Here is a 17905-nt window from a genome sequence, read left to right as displayed (position 1 = left end):
GGGAGGAGGGGAACTTGAGCTTGGTTGATTCACCCGAGGCGAATCATTAATGGCGACTACGTGTTTCGGTTTTCAAAGCACTCAGTTTTTCTTGACTCAACAGTTGAGGAAGGGAGGGAGAGAGAAAGAGAGAGAGACATTCTTATTGGTTTCATTGACTTCTCTTGGGGTAACTGGATTGTTTGGGTTATCTTCCGGCGCGGGGATTGGGTAACTAGACAGTTATTTCAATTTGCAGTGAGAACGGAGGCGGAATAAGAGGGGCGACTGGGGAGGGGCGCAATTATAACGGATTTTATTCTTCGAGGGTTGAACAGTATTGAGGGTCAAATGGAAGGGACGGGCGGAGGTCAAGAAGGTCAAATGGGAGGGACGGGCGGATTTCAAGAAGGTCAAATGGGAGAGACGAACGAAGTGATCAGCAGAACTAAACTTTCTTGAGGATCAACTGAGAGAGACGGGCGGAGGGGTCAAGAGAGTCAAACGGGAGAGCAAGAGAAGTGATCAGGAGAATCAAACTTTCGTAAAGGCCAAACGGGAGGAATGAGGGTAGTGATTACTCCAGTCATCCCTCCCATCAGAACTTCAAGAACGTTTGACCCTTCTGATTACTCTTTTTATCTCTCCCATTTAACCCTCCAGAAATTTGAACCCTCTACCTGTCTCTCCCGTTTGACCGTCAAGACTGTTTAACCTTAAAGATCATTTGCCCCTTCATCATTTTTTTGACTAATAGACATGAAAAAAACAAAGATATTCGAGTCGAAATTGAAAAAGTCACGCCCACTGAAAAAAAAATCCCAAAAAACTTGACAATACCGCCTCCCATAAACACCACTATGCGCTCGCCCAAAACAATAGGAGTGCAAAGTAGGATTGAGAGCCGAAGACGTCTACCTCTGACAAAGGAAAACAGTCCAAAAAACGAAAAGTGCAAAAAACGCACGAGACGAATAAGAAAAGGAAAGATGAGGAAAAAAACCGGTGGGGGAGAATAGAAGAGTCTGTGGGCGGTCATGCGCCAACAGAGAGTAGGAAAATCCAAGGTACTCACCCGGGGGGGCCAGCGACATCAAAACTCCTCAATGAGAGCCGGTACTGGAAAGAGTAGTAGTCAGTCTGGCCGCGCGCGCCTTCGACTACTGTCCACTCCACTCCACTTATCCCCAAATATCAAGTCTAGTCACACGCGATTTTTTGTACCTTTTTCTTTCTTCACTTTTATCGAGAGATCGAGATACTTTTCGGGCGCAATGAGTCTCTAAAATTACGTAAACTATTTCAGGTAAGTGAAAAAAAAATTATTTAAAAATTAGTGAAAAAAAAATTGAAAAAAAAAATGTTTTTTTTTTTAGTTTTTTCAACTTGATGAAATAAAATAATTCCAATGATGCTATCAAAAAATTTCATACAAAAAAAAACAACACGCTTTGCCCCATTTTCAAAAAAAAAACCTTTAATATTTATTTGTAGTTATTTTTTCCATATCTTTTGCAGAAAAAAAAAATTTAAAAAAATTTTCAAAAAACATTTTTTTGAAAAAAAAAGCAAAGACAATTTTTTACTGTATTTCGAAAGCTACTCGGGCAAAACGGGTGTTTTTTCTCATTTTCTCCAATTATGAAACAAAAAAAAATGTTGACATTTAAATTAATCTCAATTTTTGCCAATGCAACAAACATGTAATCGTCATATAATCCGTGTTTCTTCAGCTTAATTACACAGACGACAAATTTGACAGTTGACAGTCAGTCCAATGGAATGATTTCTTTCTCACAACTGAGATCGCTTCACAACACCGCTCTCTGAACATTAAATATATTAATAATTTAAATCCCTGGGGGGCACAATCGCGCATAATAAAACTCTAGAATCAATCCCTTACTTTTACTCTTTTTTTATTCAACCGGTTGTGAAATTGCGAATAAAAGGCATGAGCACGTGAGTTGCGACAACAAAACGTAACACACGGGTGAGGATAATTAGAAGTGACTAATCTTCCGTTTACTCCATTCTCAAGTAGAGAATAAAGAGCTGTGAAATAACACAAAATGAGGGCAATGGTGTCCAAGGATGACGGATTATCAAAAATCATTTGCCCGAATAAAAAGGGAAAAAAAAAGTGGAATGCCCCGGCGAGTGGAACGTGACTGGATTTAACCCACTTATTTATTTGTAACGTATACTACAATGTTTTAAAATGAAGTGGCGGTGAAAATAAAGAGAGGGCTTTTAATTCTCCGATTTAATATTATTTCGCAATTGCCATTGAACTGAGATGGAGGAGATAGATTGCAGTTATAAATCACCGACGGAACTCTGTGAATTCGTAAAATTCTATTGCGTATACAATAATTCTGCATAATTGTTAGTGAAAACATTGAGAGAACAAAAGGAATGTTTTTTTTTCATAAGTTAGGAGATGGAATAGTGGATGCAGTCATTTTGTGAAGGTTTAATTGGTCTTGAAGACGTGGGAAATAGGGTAAGAGCGGGGCAAACTGGAACAGTAGCAAAAAACGAATGTGTAACGAAATTTGCATTTTTTCATCTTTATTGTTAAAAAAATGACGAAAGATCAGATTTTCTTAAGAGACCCTCGTATTTTTTGTTTGACCCTCTTGACCCTTATGATCGCATTGACCTGTCAAGAATCTGTGATCCTCCCGATCACTTCACTAATGCCTCCTATTTGACCCTCAAAAAATAAATTTGCTGCCAGTCCAATTAGACCTACTTCCGCTATGCTACATATTATTTTATCCCTATTGCTTGAAAAATTATGAAGGGTCAAATGGATTGTCCTATTTGACCCTCAAAAATCGTTGACCCTTCAATCGATGGATTTTGTGATTCTTCAATTTCTTTCATCTCCATTACTAAAAAAAAATTACGGAGGATCAAATGGGAGAATGGGTTTGATGTCTTCGTTTGACCCTCTTGACCCATCTGCCGGTTTCTCCCATTTGACCCTGAAAAATCATTAACCCTTCAATCGGTGGATTTTGTGATTCTCGAATTAAAAAAAAATCTCTATTACTAAAAAAGATTATGAAGGGTCACAAGATTTTGAGGGTCAAACGGAAGAGTCAGACGGATTTCCCCATTTGACCCTTTCGCCTGTCTCTCCCATTTGGCCCTTAAAAATCCAAATCCTATTAAATTTGGCAAAAGTATATTTTTTTCTCAGTGCACCGTTCCACTTAGCCCCACTCGCCGCTAAAATCCCTCCACTCAACCAAGTCACAATCAATTTCACCCTCTACCAATACCGCAAACCATCTCAAAGTACCTAGAACTCTCTAACGCCGCACAAAGTCACGTATTTCGAATGGTTGGTTTTTGTGGGGGAGGCTGTGGTACCCACAAGTTTCGGTAGCTTTGTTATTTTCAACATTTCATCACCCCTAAGTTGCCGTCAACTTCCGAAACTATGGATTTTCGGGATTCCCCGACGTCTAATGGCGTTGACAGGTGGTCCATTGTAGTTGAACTAGTGCTGTTAATGGAAGTTAAAGCACTGTGGGTGCCTTTCAAGAAACAAGGAAGTTGATATTGATGTCCCGCAATGTCACCAGAGTGATTTTACCCTTTCGTGAGACATTATTCAGATGAAAATTACGTTTTCCGTGAATTATCACGAATTTTTAAAGGAAAATTTTGTCACTTCATCCCTTATCGTTGTTCGTTATTACAAATGGATGATCAAAAGGTAGATTTGAACCAGAAAATTGTGCCTCAGGGCGATAGCTCGGTCGGAAAAATGTAAACGGAGTATAATACTGGTATAAACATTAGATATTGTATTGATTCTGTACGTTTTTTGAACTGAATCTTTAATTGAACTTTATATAAATTTGTATTTAGTATTTAGTATTGTTAGTATGTATTTATTAAAAATTGAATCATTTACTGCTTATTCTAAAAAAAATCGCGAGCATCGATTTGTCGGGGGCATTTCAAGTTTAGTTTTTTGTAAATATCTTTGAATCCAATGGAGATAGTTTAATTTGCATCAGAACCTTTTTTGCAGCTCTTCATTCGCCCCACAAAAAAGTTGAAAAGAAAAAAATAGTCTATCTTCCGTAGAGTCCGACATATTCAGCAAAAACTAAATTCTTTCTTTCTTTAAAAATCGAAAATGCAAGAATTGTCAATTCCTTTGAAATAAAAAGACTCAATAATATTTATTAACTTGCAACAAATATTAAATATTAAATATTAATCATCCTCATGCATCATCAATCATTGACACTTCCCTCTTTGTTAAGCATTAAATTATCCCGATAAATTGTTAGATTTCGCAGTGGTTATGCGACTGATTAACTTGGAAAGGGCGTGTCTCCTGGTGACAGCAATCTACGGATTGGTTAATGCTGATACATTTACATTGGGATATATCACTGGGTCAAAACGGCGAATGGGGGATCTAGAGTACCAGAGACCTGGATACCGGATTTCGGGGGCTATAAATCTTGCTGTCGAAGAGGTAAGTAACTGTCTTGCGGAGAACATTGCATTATCTCCCGAATGGGGGAATTTAGGTAACTGAAATTGTTCCATACGATAAATCCAAATATTTTCGATCCAAAGGATATTTTTGTCGCTAATGTCACATAAAGAATTTAAAAAATGAGAAAAATATATTTTTTCCTCATTTTCTCTTGAAAACATCCAAGTTTTTTGACGCGATTATTTATAAATTTATGAATTGAAATTATTTATAAATTATAAAATAAAATTGGAAAAACAAAAATTCTCAAATAAATTGAAGAATTATTATTGATTATTAATTACTAAAACGTAAACAATTCATGATAATTATGCATAAATAAGTCATTAATTCCAAAAATTTTGAAAAAAATGAAAAGTAATCAACGGAATATAATTACTTTTGCAAAAAAATGACTTTTTTAAAAAACATTCTGTGTTACTAAGTTAATGATGTAAATTGCTGAAACTTCTAAAAATAAAGAAAATAAAATTTAATTTCATCATATTTTTAAAAATTGCACAAAAAAAATGTTAAAATACTTGGATTTTTTCAACTAAAAAAATTTTATTTTAGAAATTGAGAAATAATGTTTAAAAGTAGTTATTTGAGGATGACTTACATCAGGTAAACACCGGTGAGCTCAGACATCTGGGACACAAACTGGACTTCATAGTGGCCGAGACATACGGCGAGGAGGACACTAGCATTCTGGTGACCGCTGAACTGTGGACAAAAAACGTCAGTGGTTACATTGGACCCCAAGAGACTTGCGTTCACGAGGGTAAAATGGCAGCAGCGTTCAATTTACCGATGATTTCTTACGTGAGTTTGAAATTTTAACCCATGATTTCACAGGATTTTTACTCTTTCGGGTGATTTCATTCCCTTCAATTTGCTAAAAGCACATGTTTGTTCGTGAAAACTCCCAGGAATATTAAAAAGGTCGTGAGTTTTTTCTTCCCTTCTGAATCAACAAATTCACAAAAAAAAAATAGAAGTAGTAAAAGGGCGTATCTGGACGTATAGTGTTAGAAGGTCGTATTTCCACGATATACGCCCTTCTTATCCCAAATAAAAAAATGAAATTAGTGATAATTTGGGACTTATGCCCCTTTATTCTGGATTCTCACCCATATAAATATTTAAATCTGGAGTTACGCCTTTCTTATTCCAATTTTTTTTGTAATTTCCCGTTTGTAAAAAGTATCAAAATACGAAGATACGTCCTTTTTATTCCAACTTTTCAAAAATGAATTTAAAATTTCGGACTTACGCCCTTTCAACTCCCACATATATAATTACGAGCTTTTGACATTAAAGTTTTTTCAATTAACATTCAACAACTTTTTTCACTTCTTGAACATACGCCCTTCTTCCATTAAAAAATACATTTTTTTGAGTTATGCCCTTTTTCCCCTGTGGGTGATTCCAAACAAGAAATTTTCCTTGACCTTAATTTTAATCTAAAAACTGCATTTTAATGAACGACGAATAGCCCCCGGAAACCGGAAATCCGACAAGATTTCCAGAGTAATTATTCCCGGTGATTTTCAACGATTATTTGCACACCCCGTACTCACGTATATGAGTCCTACAAAGTTTCTATGGGTATTAAGAACTTTGAGAATAACAAGGAAAAAAAATGTTATGTATTTTGCAGTTTTGCACACATCACGAAACCTCGAACAATGTGGAGTTTCCAACATTCGCTAGGACACGTCCACCGGACACCCAGATATCAAAATCCGTTGTTGCGGTACTTTTGAAATTCAACTGGACAAAAGTAAAGTAAACAAAAAAATGGGTGAATTATTGACATGATAAAGCACCCACCCCACGACAATATCTCCCATTCGAGAGACTCAAGACGAAGTTGAAACTTATGAATAATGTCATTGAAAAGCTGTCAAGAAAAAAAATAATGAAATTTGGATGTTTTTGTAACCCCTCCAGCTATAACCTCCGGGGTTACTCCACTCTCAATTAGGGAAATTTCCATGGCACCCAAATCAAATCTTTCTTGAAAACACGTATAAGTTTCAGATTTTTTTCAGATTTCATAAGAAAGTTATTTGAACAAATAAATCAAAAAATTATGAGTTTCGGACGCGCAGCTAGGCGCATGATTCGAATGTCAGTGAGCGTCATGGGAAAGGTATGGGTTGGACCATGCAACTGAGAGAGAGAGAGAAAACACTCGACAGGTTTACCAACTCGAGACGCATTTTAATATTATTTCAATAATTAGAATAACATCCAATAAAAATTATTTGACACCCGTAGGTGATGAGAAAAAAATCAATCTGATGAATAAAATCAATATTCAAAAAATGCTCAAATGCCTACTTAAATAGTTACTTGAAAATTGGAAAATTTCGTGCTCAGCGATTGAATCAGAGCTCGAGAACAATAAGACTCCCCTTTCGTTTCACCCCTCGGTGATCAACAGACCGTCCACATCCTGACAACTACGACTCGTTGATATGCGAGTTGAAAACCATTTTGTTCGTTATGAAATTTGTTATGTCAGCGAGAGCACCTTTACTCGTCTATCCGCAGTACATAAAATTCCCTCCATGCGCAGTCGTCGACTGTAACTTCGTTACGAGAGATTCTCCAGGGATTAATCTCCCTCAAAATTTCCATAACACCCCATTACACAATATATTTCCAATGACATCATGAATGACTCTCAATTTCGTCACACTCTCATCCCAAAAATAAATCAATTCATCGCTAAATCCCCTCCTTCCAGGTCACCTTAATGTACATGAACTCGACACTATTCGAATTCAACAACAAGATGTCAAGTGTAGCTGGCACAATTATCCGATCATTTCGCTCCTCCGGCATATCTGTCACCTACGAGAGATGTTGGGCCGAGCCCTACCTCGTGACACACATGAATAATCCATTTCATCGTCTCGTGGAGACGTCATACCGAGAGACACGAAGTGAGTTGATAATACCACTGACGAAAAATTCTATAAATAAATTTTCTTATCAGCGACAATTGTGCAACATTGCGCATTGCGAGGATAAATTTGGATTTTCGGTCGTGCTGTGTTATGTTTGTACATAACCCGCATGTGTGATAATAAATATCAGTGTATCGAAATGTCCCGCATGGCGGTTGTACACGTACACCGTATGTGTCATTTACATTCACCTCATGACAATTCTACGTGTCTAGTGTTGAATGATCCCCCACTACATAACATTATTGGAGGGCACTCCATCATTTTTGAGTTTAAAAATAGACCGAGTATATTTTTCTTAATCGTCAGGGCTTGATTTATTCCTCGAAATTCATTGTGAATGGAGCAGTTGCATGTGAACTGAAGAATGAAAATAAAAATGTCCTTGAAAAACCTGCAGACATGATTTTTTTAATGAATTTTTTTTGTTGCTGCTTAAATTGTTTTCTATACACTGAGAAAAAAAAATTAATTTTACCAATCAAATTTGTTTCTGACAAGAAGTTACCCGCTATTTTATATGGAAGTAACGGCCATTTATATTGTTTTCGCAGTGTAAGGTAACAATTTTTTTATATTTTTAATAATTATTTAGTTGAATCTCCATGACATGGTTCAACTAGTTCTACTCCATTAAATGGTGTGAGAGCAATTTTAAATTTCGTAACATGTGTAGATGTGGAGCTAAAAGGAAAAACGACATTTTAGCTTGAAAGATTGAATTCTTCGGGACTAATTGAGATCTTTCAAGTTTGGAACGTCATTAAAGAATTAATGTAGAGGGGATTTCGTAGTTTTTAATAATTTCTATTAATTGAAAAATTACGAAGGAGCTCAAGAGTGACCGTTCCACTTGTCTCCTTTGTTTGACACTCTTGACCCTTGAGACCGTTTCATCTCTACAATGATTTCACTCGTTACTCCCGTAAACCTGTTACTGTTTAACCCTTTCGACACTTGAGAACCTTTGACTTTCCTTCGAGCGCATTGACCCTTCTAATCCCTTCGTTCATCCCTCCCGCTTGACCCTCTTCACCCTTAAGAATGTTTAATTTCTATAATCACTTCACTCGTCACTCCTGTTTAATCCTCTTCATCGTTAAGGTCTGATTTGTCTTCAACTTCCATCACCGCTCTGACCCTCTTAATCCCTTCACTCATCCCTCCCATTTGACCCTCAAGGTGGTTCGACCCTTTGAAAACATAATCCTCTCCTGCCTCCACAAAAAATCATAACTCAAAATGAAATTTTTCTGTTTAAAACTTAAACAGTACGGAATAAATTTAACCTCGTAAATTTTTCGGATTCAACTTGAGTCGAGTCCTGGACAGGGTATATTGGATCGTTGGGCAACGATCGAGGGTTCAAGGGGCCAAAAGAGAAGCCGAGAAAAAGGAGATCGTCTTTTACGAGCCAGTCACTCCGTTTTTTTACGACGTTTCACAGACTTCAACGCTAAAACCGTTTTCTCTCTCTTTCTTTCTCCAATTTTTTCTCGTACAATTTTTCTCTCGTTATTCCCGCAAGCATTCTCTTCACAGTTCGTTTTCACTTTTTACGCGTGCGGGAAGGGGGAGTTCCCGAAGAAACTTTTGCTGAAAATAAAATTCATAAAAATGGTCTTTCAGAATGCTCTTTTTTAAGTGATATATAATAGTGGGAATGGAATTGGATGGAGGCCAACAGACGAACTGGAAGTTAAGTCATGGCTGATGTGTCTTTTCTTGGGTATTTTCAGTTTATGTTATACTCGGTAACTATGATGAGCATATGGGACTGCTGATGGCACTTGATGAGAGAAAATTATTGGATAATGGTAATTATTTTAGATATTCTTGAAAAATCGAAGCATTTTATCGTTTGCCCTGCGTCAGAATTTTTGTTAAAAAACAATAACAATTTTTTATTTATTTTTTTTCATTTACAATTTTTGTTTCAAATTTTGAATTTAAAAATGTTTTTTTTTTCAATTTTCAAATTGAAAAAGAGAGTAATCAATTTAAAAAATCTTCTAAATTTGGAATTGTTTTTTAATTTCACAATTTTTTAAATTTGACATTTTTTCAATAAAATTTTGCTCGTCCTTTTGACCCTTCAAGGGCCATGAGGACCAAAAAATCTTCAAGGATCAAACGAGAGAAAAAACTTGACTCGTCACTCTCATTTGACCCTCGTGACTCCTCAAGGGTGCAACGATTTTAAAGGTCAAATGGAAAGATTGTCTGACCCTTGAATAACCAGATTATCTACCTTCACTTCCCCTCCTCCATTTTCTCCCACCGCCCCTTTCGCCCTCCTCACTTTCATTTAACCCTTGAAAAAGTTTGACCCTTCCCCTGTCTCTCCCATTTGACCCTCATGAACGTTCGACCCTCGTGACCCTTGAATGGTCCAACGCTCTTAAAGGTCAAACGGAAAAATTCCAGTCGTCTCTCTCATTTGATCCTCAAGACTGTCTGACCCTTGAATAACCAGATTCCCTACCGCTCCACTTCCCCTCCCCCTCTCCTATTGTCCCCCTTCACCCCTTTCACTCCTCAATAATCCCTCAAAAATTCCAGGTGAATACTGGGTGGTCGGCGTAGATATAGAGCAATACGACGAGCACCAGCCCTCGAAATACCTCCGCGGCCTCCTTCAGGAGCACACAACCCCCTCCCTCCTTCGCGCCCACCGCAGCTACTTCAGTATCGTCGCCTCCCCTCCCAGGATCTCCAAGAATTTCACAAGAATCATAAATGAATACCGAGGAAAGCCTCCATTCAACTTCACAAACCCCCTTGCGACCCTCGGGGGTCTAGTCAGGGTAATTGAAGACCGAGATTCCAGTCTCACTTATTCATTCAATAAATCGTTTTATCCTTCATAATCATCCATATACTCCTCTATTCACATTTTATGTACCTAGGACGAATAAACCGTTAATTCTAACCCCAATCGGTTGGGTTAGAATGCGGTTTTCGGCCCTTGGAACATCAAATATTTTATGTTACACGCCGATAAAAGTATTATATTATCTGACTCATGTGATAAAGTCACATTCGTGAGATAATATTTTTATCGCCTGATGATACAATGTACTATTTCATCACAGTGTCCGTAAAACGTGATTTTTTGAACCGTCGTTTGCAGACAGTGTGATGAAAAATTTACTTCGGCCCTCGGACGAAAAAGCTTTTCTGCCTCGTGTGCTTATAATCCGAATTTTTTTTTTTCGGGCGAGTGTCAACGTTGCAGATCAAAGCAATCTAATATTGAGTACTACACGGGGATAATTCGTACATTATATCACAAGGCCAATAATACTTTTATCAACATGTGATACAGTATTTTATGCCCCCAGGACCGATAAATAATTTTCAGTCCTAGGAATATAAAATTATTTCCCGACAAATTTTCGAGCCGAATGAGAGGATTATAATCACATTCGTTAGAAAATATTTTTATCGGCCTTGTGACATAATGTACTATTACTATTACGTCGTATCACGTGCACTTCTCACTTTTGGAACAAGTAAGATCGTACCGGAGACGGCTTACCTCTACGATGCTGTACATCTCTATGCCAGAGCGTTAGTCAGTGCCTTGAAAGAGGGACGAGACCCCAGGGATGGAAGGAAAATGGTGGAGATGCTACATGGGGTTCACTATCGCAGTGCCATGGGGTAGGTTCTTCATTTATATGATGGTTTATAGGTAATTTCGGGGGTTTTATCGTGTTCTTGGGATTTCATATCGGGGGATTTGCATATTTTGGGGAGAATGGGGCAAGTAGAACGAGAGTAAAAAAGAATGAATGTAGAGGGAGAGTGGGGTAACACGGACCGAGTCTTTACATCGCTCAATTGTTGAATTATCTCGACAATGAGAGGTTAGATATAGGGAAGTTATTTGTAGAGGGTTCCCTCAAAAACGAGAAAGGTACTACTGATAAATGCATAATTAGGAAGAATCGTCCGACTTTCCGAGATTTCAAATTAGAGACGAAGTGATCAGAAGCATTAAACTTTTTTAGGGATCAACTGGGAGATAGGCCGAGGGAGGTCAACAGGGTCAAAGGGGAGAGACTCTCCCGTTCAACTCTCAAGACAAGTTGACCCTCCACCTCTCTCCCATTTAACCCTCAAGGCTGTTTGGCTCTTCATCATTTTTTTAAGTCAAAATGATGAAAAAAAAATTATCTGAATTTTTTTTCACCGAACAAAAATTCACGCACAATACTGCAGATACATGGTATACATGGACGAGAACGGCGATGCAGAGGGAAACTACACGCTCATTGCCCTCGAGGATGATCCCGAGGAAGGTCACGGTCTCTACCCAATAGGACACTTTGTCGGTAAAGAGGAATCGTCCAATTTGCCGGTGAGTATCTCCTCTTTCATACATAAATTTTTCTTACTTACGAGGGAGCAGACGTAAAAGCATCGATTGACCATTTCACTCCGGGGAAATTCTCGTGGATCACTGTCTGCAAGCGATGAGGAGGGAAAGGAAAGAAAAATATTGAGAGAATCCCCGAGCTTGCATACAGACCGGAAATCGATTCACCGCTCATTTACACCGAATTCACAATTTTCGTTCTTATTTTCATTTATTTTATTCTGGACTTGCAGAAGTTACGTCTTACGAGGGACATAACTTGGATCGCTGGCGCTCCACCCGTGGCTGAACCATTTTGCGGATATCATGGGGAAAAATGTTATTGTGAGTTTTGTGGAAATTTTCGCATTGTGAAGATCACTTTATTGGAAGCATTCATCTATACGATTGTGATGGTTGTTTTTGGAACTGCTGATGTGAATAACTCGTTTATGATTCATTGGGAGAGGGAAAAAAACCTGAAAAAGCATTGGAGAATAGAGCAATGCATTGGTAACGGTAGCAAAAAAAAACCTGATGTAGAGGAAAACTCAGATAACTTTTTTTTTCACCTTTATTACTCAAAAAAATGATGATATTTCAAATGTTCTTTAGGGTCAAATAGCGGAGACAAATGGAATGATTATTTTGCTCGTCTCTCCCGCTTAACCCTCTTGATCTCTCTCTCTCTCTCCCTCTCTTTTGACCCTTGAAAACAGTTGATTCGTCTAATCACTCCGTTCATCTCTCCCATTTGACTCAAGGGACAAATGGGAGAGACAAAAGAGTCAAGAATCAGATGTTTGTTAGAGTTAAACAGTCTTGAGGGTCAAACGGAAGAGATAGATAGACGGAGGGTCAAATCTTTTTAAGGGTTGAATGGGAGAGATGAGCAGAGTAATCAAAAGGGTCAAACACTCTTAAGGGTGAAGTGATCACTTCGCTCGTCTCTCCCATTTGATACTCACGAAATCCTAACAGAGCGATATTTTCTACCGTTCTCCAAAGGTCAAATGGGAGAGACAAAAAGGGTCCAGAGGGTCAACCAGGTGATCATGTTCGGGTTGTGATCAAATATTCTTTGAATTCAAACAGTCTTGACGGTGAAACGAGAGAGACGAATAGAATGATTGGAAGGATCTAATGGGAGAGATGACCGAAGCAATCACTTCCTTCGTCCCTCCCATTTGACCCTCAACACATTAGACTCTTAACCACTTAGCCCCCAGCACTAAATACATACTTGATATTCCATCCCAACAGAATAAAAAATAAAATAGCATTCACTCGTCCAGATTCACAAAACATTAATAAAGTTTCAGCGATTGCAAAATAGAGAACACTCCCTATTTTTTAATCGCCGGATAAAATTCCCCCACTTAAGATAATGAATGAAACTTTTTCAACTTCGCTTGACTGCGGACCATTTTAATGAATTGCAGCGCACACAGGGGAGATTGTCGGGGGAATTGCTGGTGGAATACTCCTAATTCTCATAGCAATTATCCTGATACTGTACAGAAACTGGAGGTACGAACAGGAGTTGGATTCACTACTTTGGAAGGTCAATTACAAGGATATACAGATCAGGGAGACCAAGGAGGAGGGCGGGACTGTTGAACCCACCCACAAGCCTAATACCAAGGTGTCAAATCATCTCATTAACATTAAGGGGAGGTTGGAGGTTCACCTCGGGGCAAAAACTTTACAACTACAAATTTTTTTCCTAAGGTGAACCTCCCCTTAACTCCCCCAAAAACCCATTAAATTTCCAACATTTAAATAAAGTAAATTATCTTCAATTGTCGATAACTCGAGAACTGGAAAGTAAAATTTCTCGTCCAAATCGCATCGCTTGATCACGAGATATTGAAGATTGAAGATGGACAACTCTTCCTTGCTTCAAAAGTAAAATTTAAAAAACGATCATTTGATCATGCAAATAAAATAAAATTAATTATATATAATCTTTTTTCTGGTTTAGCCAGTGGTCAGAACCAGTCAAGTATCACTAAGTTCAAATCCCGATGCTGATTTTCGATATTCAATGATCTACACACAGATTGGATTCTATCGGGGTCGAATGTTTGCTATAAAAAAAGTCAGAAAAAAATCTATCGAGATCACAAGAGAAATGAAGAAGGAGTTAAAAATGGTAAATATGGATTTTAAATAAATAATTTTTCACTATAAAAAAAAGTCAAAAGCTCGTTTGGACTTGGTTTAAAACTTCCTTCCTGCACTTCAAGAGAAATATCGAGATCAATAAAATAAATTTGATTCGAATGTCACCATTCCAGATGAGGGATTTACGACACGATAACCTGAACGCCTTCATCGGTGCCTGCACAGATCCCCCGAACATCTGCATCATCGCCGAATACTGCGCGAGGGGAAGCCTAAAAGACATCATCGAAAATGACGACATGAAGTTAGATAACATGTTCATGGCGTCCTTAGTCGGTGATATCATCAGAGTAATCATTGTCCACTGACTTTTCTCATCTAAAACTCAGTGACCCCGGGGGTAAAACGGTTTAAGGGGGTTTATGTGTGAAAAGTCAAAGTAATGAAACACGTGAGCAGTAGAAATTTTTTGAAAAAAAAAAATCCAAATCAGAAATGTCAAATGAATGGTGGTAGGGCACAGTCAGATATCTATGAGAAAAATATTTCTAAATCGAGCAAAGATCTAAGTCGACCTTAATCGTTTTACCGCTTCGCTACGAAACTGATGACAATCACATCAATAAATTGGAATAACTTCCAGGGGATGATGTTCCTGCACGAATCGGTGATAAGGTACCACGGAAATCTCACTACATCTAACTGCCTAGTCGACTCAAGATGGGTTGTCAAAATCGCTGATTTTGGATTACGTGAATTCAAGAGGGACGCTGATTGCGAGCCCCAGGATGTCATGAAGAAATACCAAAGTAAGGGGAAACAGTGTTTGAAGAGGAAAAAACTAATGTAGATCGAAATTCACATAAATTTAATTATTTTCCCCATCTTTTTTTTTTCAATGACAAAGGGTCATAAAGGTCAAAGTTGATTCTTGAACGTTTCATCCTTCGAGTTATTCCAATCGTCCTTCCTGTTTGACCCCCTTGACCCTTGAGAACGTTTAATTTTTCTAATCACTTTACTAGTCCCTCCCATTTGACCCTCTTGACCCTCCTCTTACACAAAAAATAACAAAAAGGGTCAAACTCTTTCTAATTATTCCAGACATCCTTCCCGTTTAACGCCCTGGATCCTTGACAATGTTTGATTTTTCTAATCACTTTACTTATCCCTCCCGTTTGACCCTCTTAACCCTTCTCACTGAAAAAATTATTGAATTAGTCTCAAACGATCTTCCGGAACGAATGGTCTTGAATGGACCCTTGAGTTCTTTAGAGTCAAATTCCATTCTGAATATAATTTTACCCTGAAGAGGGTCAAACGGAAGGGATCCTTTTGATCAATTCCCTTCACCTTGGTTTGACCCTCTTGATCCTTAGGAAGGTTTCAACCTTCTTCTCAATCCGCCCATCCTTCCCATTTGACCCTCAAACAATGAAATCCCCTAAAATTGCACTTTTCCCCCGCTCCAATCTCCCAAAAATCTATAATTAAATTAAAAAGATAAATTACCGACAGGTCTGCTGTACCGAGCGCCGGAGCTTCTCCGTTCCCGTACATCTCCCCCGCTAACCCGAGACTACCAGAAAGGGGATATCTACTCCTTCTCGATAGTTCTCTACGAGCTCCACGGTCGGCAAGGTCCCTTCGGTCCGACCTCCTCGACCCCAGCGCACCTGCTCTCCCAGCTCTGCAATCCCGTGCCCCCCAGCCTCCCCCTGCGACCATCCCTGGAGCACCTGGAGAACTGCTTCGACTTTGTGCGTGACTGCCTTGAGGAGTGTTGGTCAGAAGATCCAGAGCTTCGTCCCGACTTCAAAGCCATCAGAAACAAGCTGCGACCACTTCGAAAAGGCATGAAGCCCAACATTTTCGACAACATGATGGCGATGATGGAGAAGTACGCCAACAATCTGGAGGCACTGGTCGACGAGAGGACAGATCAGCTGACTGAGGAGAAGAAGAAGACGGACGCGCTCCTGTACGAAATGCTGCCAAAATACGTGGCTGAACAGCTGAAGAAGGGCCACAAGGTCCAGGCGGAGGGTTTCGATTGCGTCACGATATACTTCTCGGACATCGTGGGCTTCACCCAGATGTCGGCTGAGAGCACACCTCTGGAGGTCGTTGACTTTCTCAACGATCTCTACACGTGTTTCGACGCAACGATCGAAAACTACGATGTCTACAAGGTGGAGACCATTGGTGACGCCTACATGGTTGTCAGTGGTCTTCCGATAAGAAACGGTATCCAACACGCTGGGGAAATTGCCAGCATGTCTCTCTGCCTTCTGGACAAGATCAAGGAGTTCAGTATTAGACATCGACCTTTTGACAAGCTTCAGCTGAGAATTGGCATCCACTCTGGGCCTGTTTGCGCCGGGGTGGTGGGCCTGAAAATGCCGAGGTACTGCCTCTTCGGGGATACAGTTAATACAGCTAGTCGGATGGAGTCAACGGGACAGCCTCTGAGGATTCATTGCAGCAAGGAGACGAAACTGCTGCTCGATAGGATTGGGGGGTTTCATCTGGAGGAGCGGGGGTTGATAGAGATGAAAGGAAAAGGGGAGCGGGTGACGTATTGGCTGTATGGGGAAGAGCCTGGGAGGAAGGAGGGAAAGAGACAGCAGTTGGATCCAATCCTGGTGCCTAAAAGTTCGCTGAAGAATAAAGCGATCAGGATGAGCTTCCTCAGGTGTTCAAGTGAATCACCGAAAAGGTTGAGATTCGCCAGTTCTGATCAGTTGGATCAGAGCAAAGGGAAGACTGTGATTTTTGGCGAGTGGAGTCCTTGTAAAGGGTGCATGGAGGGCTCACGGTCCTCCAGCAGCTCCTGTCCTTGTGTGGAAAAACTAGAATTCGGGGAGAATTGCTTTAATGGAGTCTGTAAGTCCGTTCCGGGGAGTCCTAGGTATATGGTCAAGGGTGTCGGGAGGTTCTGTCAAGTTTTGGCGGGAGAAGCTACCCCTCTGATCTAAAATGGCCTAAGTCTAGTATTGCAATAAGTATTAAAATCATGACAATGTACTTAATTCAGAGTGATTGCCCAGTGTAAAAATGAATCGATTTCAAAAATTATTCTGAGGCGATGGGGTGCGACAATCAAGGAAGGCTCGTGTTTTGTGGAGCAATCGTTTTTTCTAGTCATTATCCTAAATAAATGCAACATAATTTTCATTACGATATGACGTAAGATAAACTATTTCAATTATCCTCTTACGTTCAAGTGAAAACATTCAGATAAGAATTTCACTTGTTCTCATAAATGTTTCTTAACACATCCATCAATAATTAATTACCAGTATTAAGAAAAACGATAAAAGATAGATAGATTGATGTCAAGATCAAGGTCCCCAACGGTTGAACGGAATATCAATGTACTTATCGCTTAATCGTTATTAATTATCGAATTAGATAGACATCTTGAGTGTGTGTCAAGTGATTGGAATCAATCGAGTGTTTTAAAAAAATCCACTCAACATTGTTCCTCAGTATCAACTCTACATTCCTCAATAATAAAAACAAACTCCGAGAATTGTACACATTTTCATTGAATAAATTGCGATGAGTGTCAGTATGCGAAAAATAATGATTTTTCATTTTTTACATTCAAACGAACGAAATATGAGTGTCTCTCACGGCCCAGTGTCTCGTGACGGCAATTTGTCATTCCGGAAGTTGTCAGTGAACGACGTCCGGGATTAGTTCTCCTCGCGAGAACAATAAACGGGGACAAATACTTACGACGATCTATTAAATCCCCTTTTTTTGTCATCATTGAATTGTTTTGATGGGAAAATGGTGGTGAATAACAAGTTATGATGGAAGTGTTTTGAAATTTTTTTTGTCATTTCACGAGTGTTCGGTGGTGTTTTCATACCGAAGGGGCAGCCTAAATAGGAAAAATTTGGAGGGCGTGGAATGGGGGCAAAATGGAGTAGT

The 17905-nt window shown here is 39.1% G+C and overlaps 1 protein-coding gene across 1 annotated transcript; it reads left to right on the top strand.

The window, feature by feature from the left end:
- The first annotated feature begins 1218 nt into the window (after positions 1 to 1218).
- On the top strand, positions 1219 to 17484 carry LOC107044552 (guanylate cyclase 32E). Its single transcript, XM_015266470.1, has 15 exons — positions 1219 to 1285; positions 4299 to 4489; positions 5120 to 5317; positions 6156 to 6278; positions 7251 to 7449; positions 9213 to 9290; positions 10036 to 10280; positions 10994 to 11139; positions 11701 to 11839; positions 12091 to 12181; positions 13279 to 13481; positions 13821 to 13991; positions 14137 to 14313; positions 14607 to 14772; positions 15482 to 17484. The coding sequence occupies exons 2-15, from the start codon at positions 4313 to 4315 to the stop codon at positions 16939 to 16941; spliced, it is 3573 nt and encodes a 1190-aa protein (XP_015121956.1). The 5' UTR covers positions 1219 to 1285; positions 4299 to 4312; the 3' UTR covers positions 16942 to 17484.
- The last annotated feature ends 421 nt before the right edge of the window (positions 17485 to 17905 follow it).

The sequence above is a fragment of the Diachasma alloeum genome, unplaced genomic scaffold (assembly GCF_001412515.2).
Source record: "Diachasma alloeum isolate Michigan unplaced genomic scaffold, Dall2.0 Dall_scaffold_00760, whole genome shotgun sequence".
In the NCBI taxonomy this organism is placed as follows: Eukaryota; Metazoa; Arthropoda; class Insecta; order Hymenoptera; family Braconidae; genus Diachasma; species Diachasma alloeum.
Note: the sequence above shows the minus strand (reverse complement) of the source record. Positions and strands in the feature narration are given on the sequence as shown.